Raw genomic sequence first — 27,168 nt, 5'->3', positions numbered from 1 at the left:
TTTTGTATTGCTTGTACTTTTCCAATATATCTAATTGTGAACTAAGAAATTAAAGAATAATTAGAAATTCTAGATTGTTAATTAAAAGTCATCATGAGGATCCATCCACATTCTTTTCTATTTTGTAAAGTATTTATGGTATGATATTTTAATAGTATCAGTGCTCTAATAAAAGGAGCAATGAATTTTGTTTCTTGAATTTTTTGCGTTTCATGAATGAATCTCTCTGAGGAGAGTGGTACGAGTATTTCGCGAAAAAGATGGATGAAAAATGTCGTTCTTATTGAAATTCTATAATGCTTTTATGTTAAATTCTAAAGTTGTTGTGTATCTGTATAATACAAACTATGGTTTAGAGCTATTTCCTGATTCCTGCAAATTGATTTTCAAGGCGATAGTGAAAATACATTATTATACGCACATCTAAGACATCATCTTGATTACCATCAGGCAGGTTGATCAAACAATAAAAAAAAATAGTTAACAAATATTATCTTACTTCGAGTTCATCCAACAGTAAATAATTGGGTTATACATGGAGTTGCTCATAGCTAGCCAATAGAACCCGAGGTAGATCTCTTGTATGTGCGGGTAGTTGACGACGTCAGGGTAGTATGACGTCACCACGAAGTAAACGTGGAAGGGGAGCCAGCACACCGCGAAGATCACGACGACAACTATCATCATTTTCACTACCTGTGGACAAATAACATTAATTAATTTTGTTACAGTTGTTTTAAAGTTTTTTTATACACTCACCTTTTTGGTAAATATTAAAAAAAATACCGCAAGTTTGGCTCTTACTTCATTACTTTAATTCGATTTTCTATGTAGATTAGTAACAAATCATCATACATATATCTAATCACGTCTTTATCCTCTACGGGGTAGACAGAACCAACAGTCTCTTAAAGACGTTCACGCAAGCCACGTTCAGCTGTATGGCTTAAAGATGGAATTGAAATAGTGACAGTTTGCTATAGCCTATTCCCTAAAAGAACAATCCCAAATTTATTACCCTATCCTTTAGTTGCCTTTTACGGAATTCATGGGAAAGAGATGGAGTGGTCCACTTTTAAAGTTCCGGGAACCACATGGAACAAATCAACGACCAATAAATATAAATTTAATTCATGCGTCAGTTTACGAGTGATTGAAAGACAGCGTGCGGCTGACTGGTCGTAGGAAGCTGGCATCATGTATGTTTTGAAGAAGTGTAAATAAGGTATTACAGAGTATCGAAATATAATCTTATCGAATCTAAGTAATTATGATTTGTTGAACTTATCAAATACAGCTTGATTTGATAAAACCATTTTCTTTTTTAAAATTTTATCCTGTCTTGACAATTTTTTAATACAGAGAGGTAATCAACGAGAGGGGAAATAAACGAGACTTTATTATTTCGTTGAAATTCAATAAAATTTCCAGCCGAATTATAAATTGGCACCTTGTGTGCCTGATTGAAACTCGATAGGACCTACCAAAGTAACTAAGTCTCCCCAAGGAAATCTCACTATTTGGGTGATATAACAAATTTATAGAAAGCTATGATATAAGCGCGACAAGATTTTCTTTTATTTCTGACTTAGTTTTTGCTAAGGTGTTATTTGGTTTTGTGTGTTCTATCATAGACCTTATTTTGCGTTCAATTTCATTATAGATAAAAGGTTATACGTAGAACCAGTAAATAAAAGAAACCTTAACCTGACCTGTCCTTAAATTATACCCTTAACTTCAATAGACATTCGTTTTAATAACATTCGAATTATCAATCGTACCTTAAAATCTGTGTTTCATTTTATGATAAATGATCTTTTGTGAAAACTATACAACGATAACAGCCACACGTTGTTTACGAACGTGACCAAACATACATACAATATCTTTCTACCAACATACAGTAAAACTAATTGATAGCCGCGCAGTCTCCTGATTTACGCTCAAGCATTTTAATCTGAAGATTAATACCCATCGTTTGTTTCAAGTTCCAACTATTAATGGCCGTATTCTCCGATTTAAGCAACTTAGATAGAGATTTATAGACAGACGAATAGTAAATTTATAGTGTTGTGTGGTTCCGGCACTTCAGAATAGGACTCAGTCTATCTCGTTCCCTTGGATTTGGTAAGATATTTCACTGAAATCCATCGATGTACCATCTTGTTGTTGTAATTGATCGAAGAATTCATCACAATTTCAGATGCCTGTTTGGTATACTATGGTAATGTTTTTTGCCTCTGAAACGATATGAAATCGATATTTATCTCATAGGACGAGGTATTTATGATTCATCCTTTCATTATATTAAAAAATAACTAAGACAAACAAGCCTTGAGCTAGCTAGCTTGAGGACGACCACAACTATGCAATTTGTAAGTCAAAATGCTCGTACTTAGAAAGTTTTGCGTTTCTCAGTCATAAGTAACAAAGTTAACAAACTTTAAGAAGTGGTTTTCATCAACAACTTAGTGGACAAAGTATCTTTACAAGGAAAATGTTCGGTTGTGCGTGCGTTTGTGTGTTGACCATCGCTATCCCTAAGTACCACTTTCCAGATATATCTACCACCACTTCAATTATAGATAGCGGAAATAATGTTTGTTTTCATAACGTGAATGTGCGGGTTTACTAACGGTATTTTTCGCAGTTCCGTGTGGTTCCCGGCACTATTGAATTGGACCATATATATCTTTCCCATGGAAGTCGTAAAAGGCGGATAAGCGAACGGCTAATAAACTTGGGAGTTCTCTTGTAGGCGACGGGTTATCTATTGCCACTAGGTATTTGAAGTTCAATTCAATCATTAAGCTATACAGCTCAACGTGGTCTTTCAGTCTTTTCAAGACTGTTGGCTCTGACTCTGTTGTCTACTTCGCAATGGATATATACTTGATATGAAGTATGGCAGCAAATATTCGCGTAACGTGGTCTTAGCATTGGTCATAGTTGTAATATATGGGTGAAGAATCTGAATCTGTGGCAAGTGGAAAAATGTCTCTGCCTTACTCTCTAGGAAAGACGTGTGAAAACTACACAGCACGAATATGTATTGGAAATAATCATTGCTCTGCAAATTAATAAGATTTTTCAGAGCTTCGTTATGTCTATTGAATTATTATGATTTGAGTAAAGAATCACCTACGCAGAGATCGCGATTCTCTTTGTTAGCGCGCCCACTCGAATTTTCATCAACTTAAGCCCCTTCAGCCATCTGATGCCTTAAATTCAAATATGAATTGCTGGAAAAGCGAGAATAACTTCAATTTTTTTATTGTTCATTTTTTGGCAGATTAAAACATGTCCTAAAATTCATAGATTTTCTTAGCATGTAAAGGTATGGAAGATTTACTAAGCTGAAAGTGAGAAGATTCACGAAAGCTGCTTCTCGAAAATTCCCATGTAAAAAAAAAATTATCAGTGTAAAAATCATGTCCACCTTTTATTATCAGCATTCACCAACTTAAGTAGCTCGCTATTCTCTAGCGGCTACTTGCTGGATCTCGTGTCTAGGGCTAATCTCACGATATCTTTTAACTTGTAAAATTAGTCCTAATGAAGTTTGTCTCAATTCTATAATTTTTTCAATTATCTCTCATTTCTCTTACCTGCGACGTTTTACATAAACGCCACAAGTTTTTAAGTTATAATTCTATTCTTAGGCAGCCATCATCTAGTTCAGTTGTATGTAACGATGTAACGTTGGCTTCGATGTATGTTTCCATATTTTTTCCCCTTAAATACAAACAATAGCCGTAAAATAAATGTAATTTGGTTTGGTTTTTCAATTTCCAAGCTTATTTAAATTCCACATAAATTTTCAGATTGCACAAACCCTCTTTACCCTCGATGGCAGCCTGTCTAATTTAAAGAAAAGTAACCAACTGATTATCTTAATTAGGTTACATTTGGTATTTAAAACAAAATGGCCGGTAAATTTGTGAAAATTTATGATTAGCCTAAGGGAGCATTTATTATTCGAGTTTTCAGAATTCTGGTGCAATTTGTCTAGTAAATTAGATCTTCTAACACGTCATGATTTGACTAACTTTTACCCGGGACTTAGTTGGGCTGGGGACTTGTGTGTAATACACGATTAACCTACATTAGACACCAGCTCTTCATAAAAATAAGTCAGTAAGTGTCCCCTTTTATACGCGAGAGGTCCTGTTATTTCCCGCGGGAAATTCTTAAAAACGCTTCTTAGTGCAACTTTTAGAGAAAGCGGTTTGATATGTCAGACAATCAGTTAGTTAGTTTCCTCTTTTACATCTATATAAAAATAAAACTCTTGTGAGTTACTGAGTGACTGACTGACTATATGTGACTATGACGTGACGAACGGGAACAAACGGGATTTTACTTTATACGCGGGTCGTCAGTAGAATAGATTTATTTTCAAAATTGGATACAAGGTATCACTTATTGACGTCACATCACTTAAATCTAATTATAACTACTACCGCTTCCAAAGCGCATGTGTAGAAGAAGCGGCGGAACAAACTACACTGCAGCATTTTCATCGGACGTCAATGTACAAATATAGATCTCTTAAATCTAAATCATGGACGAATACACATTGTCTATATAAAAAAACATGAATGAATGTAGAACTAGTTATTTCAATACGGATTCGATATTTCGTCAAAATTGTCGTCCTATATTGAAATGAGATGCCTTACCCTTCGTTTGCTCTTGACATTGTCCAGCTGCCTTTGCGTGCACTCCCCTATGGACTGCGAGCCCCAGAGCTCGACACCCACCCTCGCGTACGTGTAGGTCATGGAGATGATCGGCAGGAAGTACGTCAACACCATGAATGAAACGTTGTATCTGAAAGAGACGTAAAATTAATAATGCTGGTTTATGATGCCTTTAAATGCTTGAGGAGGCTAGATCAGGCGCATCACGACGCTCAACAGTGAGCAATCGACTGAAGGAGAAGGAATGCCATTAATTTTTTATCATCATATATCTTGCGGGGTAGACAGAGTCAACAGTCTTGAAAAGACTGAATGGCTACGTTCAGCTATTTGGCTTAATGATAGAATTGAGATTCAAATAGTGGCAGGTTGCTAGCCCATCGCCTAAAAAGAATCCCAAGTTTGTAAGCCTGGGACAAGACATGGAGTGGTCCTATTCTTTTTTGTAGTGGTGCCGGGAACCACGCGGCATATTATCATCATCCTGTTAACTTCTCAGCTCTTTAGACTAGAGCCCAGGGTCCGTCTGACCACGATCCTGAATCAGGTTATTTAGGATCAAACACGTCACCTTTGCAACTTTTTTGATAATAACCCAGTTCGGATCATAGTTTACGTACTGTTTAGAGTCTAAACTTTAGACCATGCAGGTAATTTATTGCTTCAATTTTATTGTATGCAACAGGCAAGAAACTTGCATCATGTAAATGGCGCTTTACACTCCAGTTGCCTCTATGCGCAGCTTTCCGCACCAAATTTTCTCTAACTCAGAGGATCACTACGCAATCAGTAAAAAATAATCTAACTCCAAAATTACTTAAGGGTTCACCCTTGATGGTATTATACATAACTTTTTTACTGCTCCCGTTTTATAGCATGCAGGTTATGAAGATATTATTAAAACTCGTTTTATGTTACTTTCAGGCAAGTCAAATAATGTGCAAAACGTCATTATATTACATGACTGGCTGAAATGTGGCTTTTTGGTTATAACCAGCCCCATGTTGTCCTTCTTTGCATACGATTATATTCATAAGTTAAAAAGAGACGTCGATAATGCCTTTTGTAAGGTTTACGTTTAAGTAGGGATTATTTCTTTTAAGTCCGATTTTATAACGTCCTTTGTTGGTTTTATGAAAATGTGACAAAAATGTATAAAATATGTCTAGAGAGATTCGACTTATTGCTTTGGCATTTCAAGCTATTGTTACCATTTAATATACTATCATTGAGTCCAAACCTGCGTGTCTTTATTTAGTGGGTCTCAGATCAATCAACACTTAAAGTGAATTTCTAATACCTCCTAACTCTATAAGACAGTATTTCAGTTTGTGGCGAATAAACTCAAAAACTTGAGTTTGATTAAAATACATATGCACTGAGATAGACCTTCAGAAGTAGCATTCGCCAGACGTTTTATTTAAAAAAAATTCTACATCATGCTGCGCCCAGGCAAAAGCTACTTAAATAAAAAAAAATACTTACACATATTCGTGCTGGGACCTCGTTGTAATTCCGTCGGGCCAATCCGGGAAGCAGACGCGTCTGTAAACACAATATCCATTAGACGAAGTAGGTGAAGTCGATTAGAGACAAACGTCTGGGGAATGGCCGCGTCGAAGCCGAGTGAAATTATGAAAATAATTTCACATCGCTAATAAACTTGGGAGTCTTCTCATAGGCGATGGGTCAGTTGTTAATATCTGAATCTTAATTCTATCATTAAGCCCTACAACTGCACGTGGCTTACAGACATTTTAAGATAAAAGTCAGGATAAAAATGCTATTACGCGTATGTATGTTTCATTCATTTATATAACCTCTTCTTTTCTTGGTTCTTATATATATATATATTCACGTCTATATCCTTCACGGGGTAGACAGAGCTAACTGTCTTGAAAGACTAGTGGGACACGTTCAGCTGTTAGGCTTAGTGATAGAATTGAGATTCAAATAGTGACAAGATGCTAGCCCATTTAAAATAAACAAATGTCCAAAAAGGTAGTAAATAATAAACCGTAGAATAAAAGAAATAAACTGAGGCGAGTTGAGATTTTTTAAGACTTAGATATCATGCTGTCAAAGTAGTGAATTTCCATAATGAAAAGCTAAAAAATATATGCTTTTACAACGTATAGGTACAATCCGATATTTGACTACAATTTACTGTATCGATTGAAAACAAATTAAACACAAGGTATTCCGATTCAATAGCTAAGGCTGCCTGTCTTTTGATCTTCCTTTATTTATTTGTTAAGCAAATACCTGATATCGAGGAGATGTTAAACAAAGCCTTTCTTTACTTCGATCATTAGAGACTTGAGTAAACATGCTTACAAATTAATGAAATATCGAGTACGTTGGAATATAATACGATTCGTAAAACAATTGACTACACATATAATATGTTGTATCGGGACATATTATATGTGTATTCAGATTTAATAAGACTGAAAGTAAAATTTATTTGCGTTATTTAATGAATTACTGCATTTTCTGTTTAGGGTGAATCTTGAGGGGCGCGATTTACGTTGTCCGGCGACATTAACTACCCGCAGAATTAAAATCATGAACCAAAATATATTTTTTACGCTACTATTATGTATGATCTAATTGAGGCACGATAGTAATTATGTATAATTTAGCATCGAATAGTAAAAAAATAAAATCGAAAGGGTTAAATATTGATACCCCTGGCGCGTCCGCTTCACATTTTGCGAACAACTTTCCAACAAAACACTAAGTAATAAACAGAAATAAAATAAAATAATAAATTCTAATAGCTAACAGGAACTTTTGGATATATAAAAAAAAGCTTGCATGAAAAGTTTTATGAATGTGGATGAAGCGAAAGAAGAATGCAGGGATGGTGGCAAATGGAAAGATAAAGTCTCTGCCTACCTCTCCTGGATAGAAGCGGAATTTTATAATTGTAGGCATGAATATTTTCAAAATTATATTAGCATTTTGTAGTTTAAATAAATTAAAGAATTTATTCGCATAAATAATTACTTCAAGTTTTGTTTTCAGTCAATTATGCACTGCAGCTTACTGAAGCATTGGACTCTTGTGTACCTATATCTCATTAAATACTAATTAATAAAAAAAATTACAGTGGTAATGTGGATTTTTTTAATATTTATTGGGCATAAATGGCGACTGCAAAGAGTCACAACTTGTTGGTAGATGTCAGGTCATTCAGTTCATGTGAATTGGTTTAACTAGTTCTTATTGTTTTACAAAGTAGTGTTCTACACTTGGACATACACGGAGACATTATAATAATTAAGGCCCAACTTTAATTCTGAACAATTTCCATCAACCTTCCATTGTTGCAGTAGGAACGTAAACAGAACAACTTGAAAGTGCAGTCTTGTTTATGTTGCATGCGATTATATTTTCATTAGTTTAACAATTTCCTCTTAAAATAAAGTCAAAGGTTCGAAATAAGGTTTACTTAGTCATTTAAGATCAAGTCGAGTTAATAAAAATATGATTCTAATTAATAATGATTACCTGACAAGACATTTTATGTTTTAAAGCTCTTAATAATAGGACTCACACTGGTAAAAGGCGATTAAATGCTTCTAATGGGCTTAGACTAATCTTTAATTAGTTTAGGAGAAGTGATAGGCTAACTAACCTTGGATTCTTTTTTATACGGTGGACTAGCAACCTGTTACTAAACTTCACCATTTAGCAGCTAAACATATCTTCAAGACTGTTGGCTCTGTCCCGTTAGGGTTAAAGCCGTGAAATGTACGATGACCCACCTCGTGCTACCGTCGGGTAATATAGTAGTGTCCGTGGTGAAATACAACAGGTTCGGGCTGCTGATGACCGAGCTGCCTGCCCAGATCGCCGCCGCTATGCCCAGCGTCGCCCGCTTGCCCAGCCGTGGCCGTAGTGGGCTCATTATGGCCACGTATCTGATAAACAAACATATGAATTAAATACCGCCGTGTGGTTCCCGGCACCAATATAAAAAAAGAATAGGAACACTCCATCTCATTTCCCGTGGATGTCGTAAGAGGCGACTTAGGGATAGGCTTTTAAAACTTTTTCAATGATGCCTAAAACAACTATTCCACGCGGACGAAGTCGCGGGCACAGCTAGTAACAGTATAATTCCACAAAGCGTCTGTGTGTTAACGGTCGAGAGCAAGAAAGGGTTTCAAAAGTTTTTGTTATAACACATACATACATACATAAAATCACGCCTCTTTCCCGGAGGGGTAGGCAGAGACTACCTCATTCCACTTGCCACGATATCTGCATACTTCCTTCGCTTCATCCACATTCATAATTCTCTTCATGCAAGCTCGGCGGTTTCGGGTACTTTTGACCTGACCCTTTACCAGGACGTCCTTAATTTGATAGACCTTTCCCTCCACACTCTCCTTGTATAACTGCTTAGTCAACCTGCTTTCATTCATCCTCTCCACATGACCGAACCATCTTAACATACCCTTTTCTATTCCTGTTGTTATAACACGTTCGGTATTAATAGTTACGTATCAATCTCATATTTGAGGAGTGGCACGCGACACCACGACGAGCTCACATACACACACAGACATACCCTAATGGGATTATATCACGCGAGCTGTCCATATTTCACTGACAATATTGAAACTAGCACACAATTAGGTGCGATTTTCGGGCTTTGTTGTACAAATATTATTCCAGTGGATTATGTTGGTTTGCTGAGTAGGTATTATCTTTTCTATATACATATTTACATGTCTATTTGCTAACGTCAAATGTAAGTTGTACCTAAATTTGGTCGAAAGTTAGTGACTGCATTGAAAACAGCAATTGCTGCTTTTCATTATAAGGTTACTGCAGCATTTTGCTTTTGACGTTAGTTTTATTTACATACGCATTCGTTATATCCTAAAATTTTAGTAGCGTTTAATCTGAATGCAATTCTGTAAAAGTTTAATTTTGTCCCACGATAAAATAAAAACTTATTAGGCACGAGTGACTGAGTCCCAGCAATTTTCCTTAAATTGCAGGAAAACAAGAAGGAACTGATAACTCGTAGGTAAATATTACACAAAAGGAGGTTATTTTCGTGGATGAGTGTCGGAGAATGCTATGAATGTGCATCAGATCTCCGACCAAGCAAAGAAACATATTGAAATAGAAATAATTGATAATATAACTAAGATTTAGATTGGCGCCGTATGGTTCCTGGCACCAATATAAAAAAGAATAGGACCACTCCATCTCTTTCACAGTTATTAAGATGACGTCATCTTACCTGTCTATACTGATAGCCATGAGAGTGAAGACCGATGCCGATATACTGAGAACTGCGATGAACTGACAGAACTTGCAGTAGAAGTGGCCGAAGGGCCAGTCGGAGTACAGCATGTATGTAAAGTTGAAGGTCACGTTCAGGGTGGAAACCATAGCATCTGCTACTGACAGGTTTACTGTGAACAAACATTTAATCTATTAACTATTGCCGGCTGCTTCGCTTGCCCACATTGTCGATCATTGCTTAAGAGATATTTCATTTATTAGTGTGACAAAGAACTTATTCATTTATTTTTTGTATTTTATGTGATGTAAAACATACATACATACATACATATGGTCACGTCTATATCCCTCGCGGGGTAGACAGAGCCAACAGTCTTGAAAAGACTGAATGGCCACATTCAGCTATTTGGCTTAATGATAGAATCGAGATTCCAATAGTGACAGGTTGCTAGCCCCTCGCCTAAAAAAGAATCCCAAGTTTGTTAGCCTATCCCTTAGTCGCCTTTTACGACATCCACGGGAAAGAGATGGAGTGGTCCTATTCTTTTTTGTATTGGTGCCGGGAACCACACGGTGATGTAAAATATGTCTTTTAATAAAAGTCTATAAGCCTAAACCTAACTTGGGGGTAAACACACCTACCACCACTCTCACCTAGTACAACTACTATGGTACAAGGTCTCTAAGGTCTCTTGTGAGAGTAATTGGGTTATTTAAGTTATCTGATAAACCCACTACTTCATTGTGGTTTAAAGCGAAACCTGGGTACGATTAAGAGCGAATGGAGGTCGTAATAGATAAACGACAGGAGGGTGATAATATATAATTAAAAAAAATAATAATTTCATCATCACGACCCTCCTGGCGCTAGTTCTGGTTGCGTCCCACCTTCCTTGCAGGAGCCAGGGGTGAACCAATTACCTATAATGAAACGGTACCTGGGTGACCGAGCTGCGCTCGGTGGACGTCAGAAAATCCATAAAAAGTTGTGAAAACAAACAAAAATGAAAACAGAAAACAATCTGAAAACCATAAAAAAATTAAATAAAAAAACAGAACAAATATCATCAGAAACGAAATAAAAAACAAAATAAGACTAATATCACTTGCTGAGCATCGAACACGGGTCCACCGATGAGAAAACCGACCGCGTTATCACGCGCTAATACGAGTATAACTAACACCACGCTCGCCGGAATTATGGAAGCCTAGCGACCATCTTATATTTAAAAATTATATTAGTAAAATTATGGGAAAAACTAATATTCCCAGGCATATGACCATGCCACCCAGATAATAAATACCTACAGTAGGTTGTTACAAACTGCTGCTTATAATTCTAAAAAAATTGGTATAAAAAATATTTTTTAAAACAGATTTAGTCGTCAAGTAAAAATATTCCATAGTAACTCATACCGATATGTAAAAGAGTTATACATAAACCCAGTACGTGTTATAGGAGTATAGAAACTTCGAGAGTTTTCAAAGCGTAGTTTGCGATCATGGAAATCTGTGAGATAAATTTGCATTTCAATCGGGGTACTACCAATAGGATTTATAAATGAGCTAAAATAACTGTTCAAGATTAAAGGGAAATTAGTAGGTAATATCGAAAGAAATTTATTTGTCAGTTATTAAGATTTAAGTAAATACCTTTACCACTAGAGGTCGCTCCTGGCTCTGCTCCTGTATAGTGAAAATTCCTGTTAATTCCCGTTATTCCGGGAATTTTGGGAAAACCTTTCTTAGATAATATAAAGAACCGGCATACCAACTTTCAAGTATAGATCCAGTGGTTTGGGGTGATCCATTACGCTTGATCTTACCTTCCACTAGGACGTCTATTTTCCTGGACGTTATATTTTACTAAGATAAATTCAAATTAATAATTTATATAATCAAAACAAAACACTGAAATGGTGATTGCATCGCGTCGATACATTTCTATCGATAAAAATAGATTTTGTTTTGACGTAAAGATAAAAGTATCTAAACTAGTTTGAATCTTCCATAATGGCCCAGTCTGCGTATGAAATTCTTGGAAACTTGAATTAATTTTCATAAGGTTTTCGACAGATGTTGAAGAGATCAGTAAATTCTAGTTTGGCGCGAACTAATATTATTTTACGAGTTTGCCGTTTTATTGGCGTAAATGTGGGTCAGTGGGATGCGATTTGATTCCTATAATGGTAATAAAAATTATCTATAGGTATATGTGCATATAATGTGATTAATATAAATGAGAAAGTGTTTGTTTTTGGGTATATTTGTGCAGTTTTTTTATACAAAATCAAACAAGATCAATAGCCGCATAGCAAGTTATAGCACTTAGTTTATACTTACTTAACTTATGGGGTACAAAATTTTATAAGAAACATCTAACACCCAGACTAATCAGAAAATGCTCATTTATTCTTCATAACCTGACCTGAAATCGAACATGGGACTTGTGGTTTAGAAGCAGTAACACTACTACTACGCAAATCATCTTGAACATTTTATTTCTTACAATTTTTAGTAGTTCTAATGGATATGTTATTACAAAATCAGATTCCCCACTTTGTCACTTAACCAACAAAATTGTTCAGAAATTATGCTATTTTTAGAAAAAATATTGGGATTTAATAGGATTTTATTATCCTCCTGGCGAGTGACGTCCCGCCTCTTCTCGGGAGCTTAAACCACTTTGGCTTATTAAACTTATTATGAGTAGGATCCGTTATGACAGAGTGCAAGGAGAATTTTAAATTTGGAAATTGAATGTCGAAGTCAAACTTAAATCAGACCACATTAACTTGTGAGCTTGTGTCGTGAACCTGACACCCTGCGGCTTTCAGAGTTTTCAGTCCAGGGACTCAAGTCCTTTTGATATTTGGACAAACCTTAATATAGATGTAGCTACATAATTTATACAGTTAAAGTCAGTTAAAATTATAACCTTCTGTACCTATCTAAAAACAAGCGTTTCTTTTTTATTCGTTTCTCGTTAATTCAACATGGCACTTTACCTATTCCTACCTATTGACACCACAATAATACATTTAATTTATAGTCCGATTAATGACCATCACTGCAGTTGATCAGAAAAGAGGTAAGTGTCTCTCTTACCTCTCTAAGCGGGTCGTACAATACACTCACAGATTCTAACTTAAGTAAACCTCTGTCATAATCTCACAAACCTAAGAAGTAATTAGTGACGCTCCTCATCCTCTTATTGGCCAGCACTATCCAGATGACCACCAGGTTGCCCACGGTGGCCACCACCACCATGCCCGCGAACAGCACCGTCCACAGCACCTGCCGCCACCATGGCAGGATGAAGGACTGGTAAGGCTGGAACGAAAGCATGCCGTTATTTTTGGGACGTGATCTGGTTAAGTGATTTGTAATTCTCAAGTTGTTTTTAAAATGAATGCAATTTTGGAGACATACATAATTATTTTTGGTCCAACTTGTTACTCACTTTTCGACAAAATTTTAATAGTATCATAGAACAAGTCCAACTCCTAGTTCAGGACAAGCAAATTAAGTCATGTATAATTCTGATTTCAGATATTTATTTTATTGGTTGCAGAGAAAGTTAAATTAAACTTTTAGTGTTACATTTACTGACAATTGGTAATCATTCTTAACGTTGGCAAAATCTAAGCTAAGTCCGAGTAGTATATACGGTGACTCAGTAAAAAAATAAAATAAAGAATATACATTTTTTTAAACTGGGTCACCGAAGGTATGATTTCAGGACAAAAACATGTGAAATTTGATAATCCAAGTGACCAAAGTGGAATAAATCGTCGCTCCGAACTGTACCAATGGTCTTAACGCTGAAGCTACTTCCGACCGGACTAAAATAAGAAAATGTATATACGAGGGTCAAACACTGAATCATAGTGGTAAAGGCTAGAACTAGAAACACTCAAAGAGGATAGTGCAGTTTGTTACCGCTTCTTCTGCACTGACGCCTTGGAAGCGGCAGTAAACTTAGTTTTAAGTAATTTATTTGACGTCAACCAATGTTGTTAAACCATACGTTTTGACAATTATTAAGCGATATGAAGTATCCTATAGTAATGAATAAACATTTTTAATTTGAATTTGAATTTTGAATTTTTTGGATAGAAAGTAAAGACTTACCTCAGTAAAATTCTGAGTGTGGTTAACATAAACCCTGTTGACTTCATCGTAGAATGTGACGTAGATGTTCTGCTGGTCGCTCACGTACTCTGTGGACCGGTTGGACGCTGATGTGGGGTTCAGCTCGTCCAGCATCGTACCAGGAGGCTGCTCCTCCACACCTAAGATATGAGAAATAAGTTTAATATGAAACACTGTCTGATTGCCTTGGATATCAACGCATAGTTCAAAACGCTGGGTGTAGAGATTTGAATGATGGTTGGTGGTCTAGGTGTGCAAGGAGAGGAGGATTTCCCAAAATTCGTGCGGGAACAATAAAAAAAAAACGATTTTTCATTTTACGCGGGAAAAGGTTAATAATTTTTAAATGGTCGGTATTCGTACGTGCCGTTTCTAGAGTTTTTTGTATGCGTTCTGTTTACATATATTTATCACATGTTTTACATTTATCCCTTACGGGGTTACAGTCTTGAAAATACTAGAAGGCCGATTAGGATTCAGATAGATAGATTACTAGCCCATCGTCTACCTCTACCTAACGTACTAAAGAATATGATTTAAAAAATATCCGATATTTGACACAGACATTGGCTATTATTTTAAATTTTTGTGGAAGTAGAGCCATATATAATAAGCTTTTGTAAAAGAAAACCGCCTCCAATCGATATCCTTCTTTGGAGTCTTTTAAATTTCTAAAACTTTCTCCTATGTGTAACAAACACTTTCCTGACAACCGCATCAATATCGGTTTAGCGAAACGTGAGATAATCGCGGACAAACAAACATACATTCAGGTCAAACTGGGAACCACCTTTTCTAAGGCGGTTAAGAAGCAGCTATTCGTAAAATTTATTATTCTTTACATGAAACCTCTCACACAACTAATTTTTCCTATATAACCTGAACACGCAAGAAAATCGTGTGAAGCTCTATGGTTTGCGTGATTTCCATTTGTTGAAGCACAGAGCAATGAACTTGGCTGCCGGCGAACTTTTTCTGTGCGTCAAAAGATGCTGCGTCTCATTTCTCTGGAGAGAAGACTAAGGGGTTTGTGTATCAATTAAACGATCCTGGGACACCTCCGTAACTTTGAAGGGAAACCTTACCCATATTGGATCATAATTACACATTCAGTTGTTTGTGTTATGTAAAATTTTCAAAGTCAGGAAAAAATCTTAGATCCATCAGCCCAAATGCTCGACCAGGTATTGACCGCTTCGAATCTATATTATCAAGCTTTCGGGTATCTTTATCGTTCGACCGTTGACAAAGAATTTAATAAAAAAACTTTACATACATACATACATACATATGGTCACGTCTATATCCCTTGCGGGGCAGACAGAGCCAACAGTCTTGAAAAGATTGAATGGCCACGTTCAGCTATTTGGCTTAATAATAGAATTGAGATTCCAATAGTGACAGGTTGCTAGCCCATCGCCTAAAAAAGAATCCTAAGTTTGTAAGCCTGTCCCTTAGTCGCCTTTTACGACATCCATGGGAAAGAGATGGAGTGGTCCTATTCTTTTTTGTATTGGTGCCGGGAACTACACGGCACAAAAAACTTTACATAAAAATATATTTTATAAATATCATAGATCATAACGCATGCCTTTCCGTGGCGTGCGATATAGCTACATATAATAGTGGAATTCTAAAAATTCAACAAATCCTGAACCACGTCAGCTAATGGATGAAATTGGATCTGATAATGTAATGGCGGGCGTGTCGGCGGCCAAAATGTGCGTGTGCAAATATTCCGATTACATGTAATAATAGCATAGAAATGACACTCTTTAGCCGGTTAGAACACTTGTTGACATGCCTTTGTAAAGAAGCACGAGATTACATGACAAAATCCTCCTACTGACGATGCTGTGAGTAGTATCTCTAATTATGATTAACTCGTAGATATATTCCGATTACAAGTACTAATGAAATAGAAATGCTGAGTATTTAGCTAATTAAGAAAATGCGTAAACTTTGTTGAAAAAAAAATGCACGGGATTACATGTTCTTATTATTGGGAACTGATTCCTTAGACGACAAAGGGCCTTTTTATCATTGCTACTATCGAAGATACAATTGGTCTCAGTGTCATGATAATTATTATTTTTCATTCATTCCGTTAATGAAGTGATCATAATTTCTCTTCTGTACATTAATTATTTGGGTTTAGGACATTATCAAAAAAATAAAAATATTCCATAATCAGCGTCTGGCGGAATATTACAAATGTTGGCGTACTAAATACTTAATTGTTTTATATTCTGTATGGTTAAGTAATTAATTATCATGCAAAGTCGAAATTACGCACTATGGAGATTATTTTGGAGAGAGGGCGAAGTCTCGGGCAAGAATTAGTTATTAAGAGCAGCAAATAACTTACATATACGTTTTTTTCTTCTTTTCAATAATTCTTTTTTATTGGCCAGTGATTTTGCAGGGTGCCTGGGGCCTAATATTCTAAGACGGTCACACTTCACTGATTTAGTTAAATTTAAAATGTAGGTAGCACAATACTATAGGTGCCGCATCAAGACGAGCCTTGAAGTCCACATTTTGTTGGATGGCTTAATTAGTGACAAGGTTTATGTTTATTTTTACAATAACTAGACTATGAAAAAGCACAAGAAAAGCATCTATCCTCTTCAAAATTCACCAAGCAACGCCGCCACCACGAGTTGAATTATTTGATCTTCTGAGGTTAAAATATTTGACTTATAAAAGCCCCCAGGCCATAATGTCTCCATTACAGGGCCTTATACGATGCTTATGAAAATTCATTTCATGCATACGTTATGAGGTGAAAAAGGGTTAAATACAGTCGTGCTTTATCAAAAAATTATAAAAACATTCAGACGTTTAAATTTATGAGTTCATTTAAAATTACTTTTAAAATATCCTCTCTTATCATTTTCTCATGATAATGTTCCTTTCTCGATAATATTTTCAGCTCATCCTTAAGAAAAAAATCTGATCTTACTCGACGCAGAGTAGTTTAATAATCTACTCTGTTAAAATCTCAAATTTAGCTTGGAGACATCTCTCACTCTTTTTACTGAGCCCGTGGCATCTCTATGATCATGTTTCTGGTAAATCAGGTCGTACTTTCCTCAGAAAAGTCATTAAGTACAATATCAAAGTAAGGATTGAACCTTTTCATTCGAGAACCTTAAGTTTTCGACTGCAAACGCTCTGCCAGCGTTGAGACATTTTGATAGACAAATTTATTTGTCTATCTTTAAAGAATTCAAGGTCACCACTGAACTGAACTCTTTACCCCGACCATAAAAAGGAAGAATGACAATGAATAAAACGCGTTATTCCCGTATTTACATACATCTCCCATTTCCATGATAAGTCGAGTTATTTTTATCTGCTTACGTAATCAACGAGCGATTTAATTATCCACAATCCATTGCTTTCGAAGGTTGAACTTGGGAATATAAAAATTTGGTGTTCTGAAGTTATGTCGGGTGAATAACTCTACTGCGAGCTGGGATCCCTAAATTCTCATACTTATCTTTACTTAAACTAATAATATGAAAGTCCTTTATGCTTCAACGGTAGAAATAGAAAAGTATTGTATGAAATTTCGAATGGGAGGATGAATTTATAACGTAAATCTCCATAAAAAGTAAAACTTGGTTATGGAAATAATCTGTGGATGTTCTATGATTGCGATGAAGTTAAACTGTACTTTGGTTTAATTTTAATATGCATTGTAATAAATAACTGAACTTGTTGATAAAATAATTATAAAAACAATTCGGTTTTATTGTAGGTACTTTTAGACTTATCATTGCAAAAAGAATCCAATGTGCACTTGAGAATTTCCTTTTTTTTATTACTGGCCAGTACACATTCTGAATAAAACTCTGCATTTACCTCATTTTATTAACCACTAACATTAATTACCCATTAATCTGGGACACACTTAGTTTTGTCTTTGTTACCCGATCAGCAAGGAAAATGAACAATATCTACTAATTTTGTTTTAGGAGGTAATTAATTACTTTATCTAAAACAAAAGCTTACATAATTACAATAATACACAATATGAATAAATCATTATCAATACAAAATTATTTATTCACTTTATGTAAATTCATTCAATTATTCAAAAGCTAAAACTATCTCGTTGTCATTTCATAAACTAGACGTGTAACCGACAGAGGCACTGGTAGAGGCTGGATCAATGTCATTTATTTTTCTTTTCTCATAAAAACATAAAACTATGGCGCCGAACCAAAAAGGTTAGCAGCGTGGCCGTCGCTAACATTTTCCCCCCTAGTATCCTCATAGAGGATACTCAGTTCCTTAACCAAAAGAGGCCACGCGAGCAGCCGGCCGCTTTATCACACCCGCTCCAGTCCTAACGTCGACTACCCTAACTCTACCATCTGCACCTGGGTAAACTTTTTCTATAATCCCCTTTGGCCAGGTGTTACGCGGAGATGATGGATCAACTACTAAAACTAAATCTCCAACTTTTAATTGCAACCCCTCTTGGGTCCATTTACGTCTAGGCAAGAGCTCGGGTAACACTTCTTTAACAGCGCCAATGCGCCCACCAACGCGTAGAAGACCATCGCTGTCCAAGTACGGAGTGAGATCTCGCAGTCGACTATCCCGTTTCAAGGGCTTATTTTCTTGTAAGCAATGTATTTCGTCACTAAACGATTGCATTTGGGCATTTCGTAATAATAATCCTTCTGCTTTGTTTAGTACTTCGCTGTCAATTTCAACTTTTTTCTTTCTACACTTTTCAATGAATAATAAAACAGAAGCAGCACTGCGTAGCAGCCGCAACCAACATGAAAACCGTTGCGGATCAGGAACAGGAGAGCTAGTCGTCTCATAAACTTCACTTGACACAACTTGTATTTTTTCCAGAATTTCATCACTAATGACATCTTTATTCAAAGGGTCTATTGGCCAGCAATCAAGTCCTTGGTGCAAGAAAAGAGGACCGGTAAACCATAGAGAATCATTTTCCAAGATGTGATCGTGCTTCTTAGAGGCAAGGTCAGCTGGGTTACATCCTGAAGGAACGTAGTTCCATTCGGAAATAGTGGATGTATTACATATCTCGCCTAACCTGTTTGCAATAAATGGCTTATACTTTTTATTTTCATTTCTAATCCAATGTAAGACTGTTGTTGAATCAGTCCAATAAAATGTTTTATCAACTTTAAAACGATGCTCTGATTTGATTGTGTCTGCTAGTCGGCAACCTAATAATGCGCCTTGTAATTCAAGCCTCGGGATTGTGACTCCCTTAATCGGCGCTAAACGGCTTTTACTGGCAACAAAGGAGACTTGCACTGAGCCATCACTATTTTCTTTACGCCAGTAAGCGACTGCAGCATACGCGGATGGCGATGCATCACAAAACAAATGAAGTTGCAATGTGTATAGGGCTGCTGTGTCAGCGCGGGTCTGGGCCTCCGATGCAGCGCTATAAGGACTAACTCTAAAGTACCATCGTGGTATAGAAATGCGATTCAAAGTCTGCAGTTGCTCTAACCAATTACGAAAAGAAGTAAACATTTCATCTGAAACAGGCTCATCCCATTTTATGTCACTTTTCCATGTTTCTTGCATAATAATTTTACCTTGAATGATAAATGGCCCAAGAAATCCGTGAACATCATAAATTGACATGATAATTCGTAATAATTCACGTTTAGTAGGCTTTCTTTCCTTCTCAAAAACTTCGTGCGGGATGCGTTTGAATGACAAATCAAAACCTAGCATATCAGTAGCAGGATACCAAAGAAGACCGAGTGTTCGTTCAGACTGACCTTCAATGTTGAATTTGACGGCTTTCTCGTTGAGGGTTTCCTTTGGCGTACCTCTTAGAACATCGACGCTATTACTAAGCCAATTTCGCATAAGAAAGCCTCCTTGTTGGTTTATGTACAAAATATCATTTACCATTTTAACAGCGGAAGAAACATCAGGCAAACTGTCAATGTAATCGTCCATATATTGGTTCTTCCTAATGGCCTGAACAGCGTCAGGAAATTCTTTCTCAAACCGTTCTGTGTTCTTAAACTGATTAACATATTGTGCAACAAAAGGAGAACAATTGGCACCGAATATAAGGGAAGTCATCACATATTCCTTGACTGGCTCTGATGTATTTTCTCTCCACAAAAATCGAAATGCATGCATATCTTCTTTACGTATTTTAATACGTAAAAACATATCTTTTATGTCACCTATGACACCAACAGGATTTTCGCGAAAACGTAACATAATTCCCAAGAGAGATTGCAACAAGTCAGGTCCCTGCAAAAGAAAATCATTTATACACACCCCTTTACTTTTCGCAGCTGCGTCAAATACGAGCCGCAACTTAGCCTTATTAGGGTTATCAACACCAAAGTGAGGCAAGTACCATACGCGTTCGAAACCTACGTCATCTTCGCGCACCTCTCTAGCAAAATCGTTGATAAATAAATGTTGTACTCGCTCTCGATACCTGGATGCATAGGCTTCATTCTTTTGCATCTTTCTTTCTACCATTTTCAACCTACTTAAAGCCTGAGGATAAGACTCGGGCAAAACCACATCGTCGTATTTCCATGGTAAGCCGACATACCACTGATCATCAAACATTTGCGACGTCTTATCTAATATATTAACAGCCCTTAAATCCTCAGGGCTTTGTCTAGGCTTGGTGCAGATACCTATTGATTCTAAAGCAAACGATTGACGAACTTCATTATATAATTTTGCGTCGTAATCTACGTCTACGTTCTTATCAGAAGACTGTATAGAGAGAGATTTAATATCTTCTATAGAAAACAAATGACAAATAGGCACTACGTTTCCCCCCTGTCTAGGAGAGTCAACACTAAGGTTTAGAGCGGGCGTGGCGAAACGGTCAGACGCGTTGGACTCACTTACCGAGTTATTCCCATGGACGCACCACCCTAGGGCAGTTTTGGTCAGAAACGGCGCACGCTGCTTACCTCGGATACATTTCTCAGGCGCGATAAGGTCGTGGTGATTCTGACCAATCAATAATTTCGGCTGCACACCGCAGTTACAAACATCAAAATCTTCAGGAACTTTATAGTTGCTGAAATCAAAGTTAGATAAATGTTGAGAAGGTAAATTTAACTCTTTCAATTTCCTAGCATTTAACTTGTACTTGTCTCCGCTGCTGTTGGATATTGTAAAGTCAATCAACTCCATCTCACATACTAATTCAGTATCCCAAGCACCTCGTGCTCGCATCATGCGTTTTTCTCCATGCAAGCCTAGGTGGTCTGCAATATCTGCTGCCAGGAGAGTCGCTGTAGAACCACCATCAATAAGACCATGCACGTGCATACTCCCCTTGGGACCAAATATTGTCAATGGTACAATCTGTAGTAATACCTTAGAACATTGGTCTACATTTGTCTGGGTGACTGTCTCGCTTTTTTCACTGCTGCTCTTTGGTTCATCTGTTGCTTTTTCTTCAGATAACTTGTCTTTAGGTGCGATCCAGTGCAGGAGGCGGTGGTGTGGCTGACCACACTCATTGACGTCACAGTTGTCGCCTTGGCACATTTCTGGTTCACGGTGACGAAAAGCAAGACATTTGAAACATAAGCGTTGCGTTCGAGCAAATCTCCAACGATCTTTACGTAAAGCTCGTTTATATCGTGGGCAATTAGGTAAGGAATGACGACTCACACGACAAAATCTGCACTTAGGTGTTTCTCCTGCTTCACTGCTTACAGCCGACAGAAGTACTGCGTGAGTAGTTTTTCGCTCATCGGGTTTACGTTTTTCCGACGTCTGAAATTGAATATGACTTACCCCGGCCAACGCAGTCTTATTTGCTTCTTCATACAAAAATTCAGATAGTTTTTCTAGTTTGGGTAAGTCATTGTCTTGTTGTTCGAATATGTAATCAGTCCATTTGCAGACAAGAATATTTGGAAATTTGGAAATTATAATACTTGCAAGTTCAGGGCTTCTTAAATAATCGTTTTGTTTAATAGCTTTGGCGGCAGTCACGTAGTTTTTGACTTTGATGGCAAAATTGACAATGTCGTGGTGATATGACATAGGTAAGGACGGAAGCTTTTTCAATTGGGTTATAAGTCTATTTACTATTGTATCAGGCCTCCCATATCGGAGCTCAAGAGTCTCAATTATAACATCAGGTGACGTAACTCCGATCAGTAAAGATGAAACCGTATCTTTAGCTTCCCCTCGAAGACATTTTCGTAAACGCCATACATTCTCAGTGTCTGTATACTTGCATAGCTTTGTCGATTCATAAAAAGCCTGTTTAAATTGCAGCCATTCGAGCGAATCACCATGAAAATAAGGTAGATCTTTGGATGTCGCCAACCTTGTAAGAAGCTTATCGTTACTATTTTTTGATGTCGAGGCAACAATTGTATCTCGTAGCGCTTCAGTCAACTTTTGGATGTCATTCTTTCGGTTCCCTTTACAGTTTTCATGGGAAATAGTTGAATGCGTTTCATCTAGCGGCTCGAGCGACGCGTCATGATGAGATTCTATACTATGATCGAGCCAGGCATGCACTCTGCTGTCAAGAGACATCGATTTTGAAGTGACGGAGCACGAAGATTTTGACCGTCTTTGCCTATCAAGAGATTCAATTTCAGCGGCCAATTTCTTATCAATTAAATCAGACTGAATAGCTTTTATTTTAGCTGCAGCTTCAGCTTTTGCGCGCGCAGTTTCAGCTCGTGCACGTGTAGCCTCACGTACGGCCTCCATCTCTAGAGTGGCTTTAGCTTGCGCCGCCTCCAGCTCCAACGCCCTCCGCCGTGAAAGGGATGACGACGTACCTTTCGTTTTACCGGTTGCTGCGGATTTGGCATCATGCTGGTCATCCGATTCAATTTTTTCAGATTTAACTAAAGGAGGAACCTCACCATTATCCTGGCGCAACTCTTCCTTGGCACCGCGTGGTTTCCGTTTGCGCGATGTAGGGGGAGTGCGAAACATTTTACCAGCCTTTTCCAAATTCGGCTCAAGGACCACAAAATGTAACCGACAGAGGCACTGGTAGAGGCTGGATCAATGTCATTTATTTTTCTTTTCTCATAAAAACATAAAACTATGGCGCCGAACCAAAAAGGTTAGCAGCGTGGCCGTCGCTAACAAGACGGTTGAATTCCATCACACAGCGGTGGTCGAGTCCCGGCTATTATCCAGGTCTGGAAAATTCCAATAAGCATAGAAAATTCCAATAAGCATGAACAATTCCAAGGGAGCAATAAAGAACGTTTATGTAACGATCTATGGAATATTTATTAGAAATTTCGTCACACATTACAAATAATTGCTCGACTCTGTACTGTAGGTACGCTAAATGCCTACTAACCCTATCCCTACTTCTCTACAATATTATACATGCGAAAGTTAATCTGTCTGTATGTTACGCTTTCAGGCCTAAACCATTGAACCGATTTTGATAAAATTTGGTACAGAGGCCGAACAAATGTTACTGTTATTACAAAAAAGGATTAGAAGGGGTTAAAAGAGGGAATTAAAGCTTTATTGACGTATAAAATCTAAAAATAAAATAAATATTCCCAGTAAGAGAGGCGATAATCGGCTATTACATGCCCATTTCTCCGCACGAGCTATCAGCAGAACGGTGCGATCAGTGTAATTACGCCGCACGTACGCCACAAATGAGGTTTACAAACATTCAGGCACACTCACATTTTATACACTTTGTGCTCGTTAAAAGGAACATTAATTTTTTTAACCAAACAATTTATATTTAACTAGTTACGCCCGGGCCGCTGTTCCGCTCGCGATGTATGAAAATTTCCGTTTGTATCTGTTTCCATGAAATACGGGAAAAACCTCTATTATGTACATTCCTAGAATTCCTTCCTGCGTCATGTCACGCAGCATTAAAACTGTTTGACGTTTTCTTCTATTATAATTTTATTCCATTGAATAGGTGCTTGTTTTTCGTCCCAAGTTAAAGCTTATATTATAAAGAGTTTAATTCAAAATCAACAAACAAAAGTAAGACAGTTGCCCGTAACAACGGCACTAATTAAATTTTCCCCAGACTTGCAGTAAAAACATCAGGTTTCAAGACATTCGACTCCCATCATCTAGACGATAGCTATTTTCTTAATCCGCTTACATTCAATTTCAACTTTGTATTGAGATTTTGATGGCACTTCATTAATATTAAAAACGAGATGCTACAAAAATGTTAACAATATTTCCAAATCTCTTTCGTAAAACCAACAAAAGTTTTTGTTTTTCAACTTTAAATCCAAAAGAGCTTAGTCGAAATGTATTCAGAGCTGTGTTTTCTACTGTGAAAAATGCAAATACTTTTATTTTATTTTTATAGCGATCATATTAGTTACTTAACTGTTTTTGTAACTAGGACCATGAGTTTTGGCTTAGGCTTTCTATGAGTGTCTTTAGAGTGTCATATAAAAACACACTTGACTCATTTTTTTTTTGGAGAACCCCAGATTACATTACTAACGATAGAGGAATGTCAAAAGATTACGCCGAGCAACCATTATTTAACCTCCGCGATTCTATACCGAAATACTTAACACAACTTCTGCCATGGTTTCGCATTCAGACAAGGAAGATTATTACCCCTCCCGTAAGAGTATTGGTTAGCTCATTATAGGTACCTACCCTAAATCTGGCTTTACCTCGATTTAGTAACGAGGTTACCACCTAGCTTTCCTTAAACCACGGATTGGTGACCCATTTCGGAAGACGTTATTATTGGCCAATTGGCGCACGCTCACTGAGATATAAGCCGGGAACGAAATACAACGCAAACAGCACACGACGCGTGATCAGCAGCTTTATATCCCATTCGAAGAGATTTTAAAGCGGAATTCAATAGATCCATGGTTTACGAGCGCAATGAAATCAAGCGCTTTATTGCTTGTCGAGCATTCCCGTTGTTAAATTCAGCCGCTATGTTGCTTGTTGTATTGTTATTTTGATAGTCGAATCATTGATATTATCGATAGTTGAAATTCGGTAGTAAAACGTTATGCATGTGTACTTTGATTGAGTCTCACAATCGTAGAAATCGAATTATAGTCATAATAATATATTATTCACATTTCTGTGCTCACAACGTACCTACTCAGTAAAATAAATACCTACCTATGTTGCTAAGTCACATTTTCCATTAAATAAAAAGAAAGACAGATTTCGAACATTTAAGTTTTAAATAACAAGAAATTATATAAAATGAGCGGAAATACAAAAAGATATTCTTCAGCCGTTTAATCCTTTCAGATTATTTAAACCTAAGAAACCAATACCTATTTTCTTTGATATTTATAAGTTCTTAAGACTCTGTCTGGATATGGGTGTCCTAGGGATTATCTTTTATAATTAACAAACTGGTTTCAGAGTAGCTCCGTATGATCTGCATGTCACAAACTCACCGTCACAACGCTTCAGGTGCTTGGTGTCCGTTGCCTACAATTTTCTTTCCACTTTGTCCGGTTCACAGCATCTTCATTTTAAGACCATTTATTAGTATGTATATCATCTTTCGCGACAATAAGCCAGGATTTCTTTGACCTGCGCCTTCCACGTAGGTACCTATCTGGTATGAGCGGAGGCGGCATTGTCAGGCAGGCAGAACCATTTGATCATAGTAATATCGTAGGTTAATAATTCTTCTATCTCTAGAAATTGATACTTTTTCCAAGATATCCCGACATTCCCACAGGAATTATAATAATTATTATTATCACTTTTTAACTGGCGGAGTTACGTAAATATGTACTACGAGTATTTAATTAATGCGAAAGTTTGTTAGTTTGTCAGGATGTCAGTATGGATGTTTGTTACTCTTTCACGCAAAAACTACTAAACCGATTACGATGAAATTTGGTATGTAGGTAAAGACCCAGAATAACATATAGGCTACTTTTATCCCGGAGTCCCCGCGGGAATGATTCAACGCGGACGAAGTCGCGGGCGGCCTCTAGTTCATGATAATTTTGCGATTCTCATGAATTTTAGTTTAAATTACTGCCTACAATTTGATACAATACCTTTCAGCTGGCCTTCTGGCTCAAATTACAATTCTCCTTAATGCGGACTTGGATTTCACAAAAGAAAAATGTAAATCGCATCACGGATTAATAATGACCGGACGATTTAAAAGTCAGATCATGACTCGAATTAAAAATGGAAATTATCATTTGAATATTTAAGTGTGAATGTTATGGTGAAATCTAAAAACAGGGTTAGACATGAAAAAAAAAAATTAAATTAAATTGGGAAAAAGAGAAAAGAAAGATTATTTTTATAATTAAAAACCTAAAAAATAATAGAGCTTATGTTCCTACTTATACATACATACATATGGTCACGTCTATATCCCTTGCGGGGTAGACAGAGCCAACATTCTTGAAAAGACTGAATGGCCACATTCAGCTATTTGGCTTAATGTTAGAATTGAGATTCAAATCGTGACAGGTTGTTAACCCATCGCCTAAAAAAGAATCCCAAGTTTGTAAGCCTATCCCTTAGTCGCCTTTTACGACATCCATGGGAAAGAGATAGGGTGGTCCTATTCTTTTTAGTATTGGTGCCGGGAACCACACGGCACCTACTTATATATCTCAGAAATATGGAAATTAAAGGATCGGTTATAAATTCTTAATAAAACAGCAGAAAACAAATTTAATTGCAATAAAGTACCTTTTATAAACTTACACAAGCTTAAGCTTAAACTATCATTACTGATAATAGTTACATTCATGAAACTTACTTCGTCGGTAAAGCCCCCTCATATTTCGATGTCAACCTATTTTGGAATTCCCAATATTTCAGGACTAGGGTCACAATGCTTTATCGATACATAACACTTTACAAGAGAGGTAGTAAAGTTAATATAACAACCTCTTAATTTATTTACATATAATCACGTCTTTATCACTTACGGGGTAGACAAAGCCGACAGTCTGAAAAAGACTGGAAGGCCACGTTTAGCGGTATGGCTTAATGATGGAATTGAGATGGAAATGAGAGAAAAGAGACATATTGA

General features: G+C 36.9%; 3 protein-coding genes across 6 annotated transcripts in view; 1 reads left to right on the top strand and 2 right to left on the bottom strand.

Moving 5' to 3' along the window:
- LOC132902072 (uncharacterized) overlaps positions 1-27,168 on the top strand; it is a 133,804-nt gene that overhangs the window by 29,151 nt on the left and 77,485 nt on the right. The gene's annotated exons all lie outside the window — the stretch shown is intronic.
- LOC106142910 (tachykinin-like peptides receptor 99D) overlaps positions 1-27,168 on the bottom strand; it is a 106,594-nt gene that overhangs the window by 2,094 nt on the left and 77,332 nt on the right. For all 4 annotated transcript variants that reach the window (XM_013344855.2, XM_060945828.1, XM_060945826.1 and 1 more), the window contains exons 2-8: positions 14,109-14,269; positions 13,154-13,307; positions 9,970-10,144; positions 8,477-8,632; positions 6,189-6,248; positions 4,683-4,833; positions 500-696 (exon numbers count right to left, since the gene is read on the bottom strand). In XM_013344855.2, coding sequence (XP_013200309.1) covers positions 500-696; positions 4,683-4,833; positions 6,189-6,248; positions 8,477-8,632; positions 9,970-10,144; positions 13,154-13,307; positions 14,109-14,243 — 1,028 coding nt within the window. In that variant the 5' untranslated portion in view covers positions 14,244-14,269. The remainder of the gene's footprint in view (positions 1-499; positions 697-4,682; positions 4,834-6,188; positions 6,249-8,476; positions 8,633-9,969; positions 10,145-13,153; positions 13,308-14,108; positions 14,270-27,168) is intronic.
- On the bottom strand, positions 18,432-23,099 carry LOC132902105 (uncharacterized). The gene is made up of 2 exons (XM_060945934.1): positions 18,937-23,099; positions 18,432-18,846 (listed from the first exon to the last, which is right to left on the bottom strand). The coding sequence occupies exons 1-2, from the start codon at positions 23,097-23,099 to the stop codon at positions 18,432-18,434; spliced, it is 4,578 nt and encodes a 1,525-aa protein (XP_060801917.1).

The sequence above is a fragment of the Amyelois transitella genome, chromosome 9 (genome assembly GCF_032362555.1).
Source record: "Amyelois transitella isolate CPQ chromosome 9, ilAmyTran1.1, whole genome shotgun sequence".
Lineage (NCBI taxonomy): Eukaryota > Metazoa > Arthropoda > Insecta > Lepidoptera > Pyralidae > Amyelois > Amyelois transitella.
The sequence above is the reverse complement of the archived record's forward strand: the minus strand, read 5'-3'. Positions and strand labels throughout refer to the sequence as shown.

Coding starts and splice junctions, on each gene's coding strand:
- LOC132902105 (XM_060945934.1), bottom strand. CDS start 23,099: ATGTTTCGCACTCCCCCTACATCGCGCAAACGGAAACCACGCGGTGCC. Junction 18,847..18,936: donor CCTGTTCCTGATCCGCAACG/GTTTTCATGTTG, acceptor TGAAATTGACAG/CGAAGTACTAAACAAAGCAG.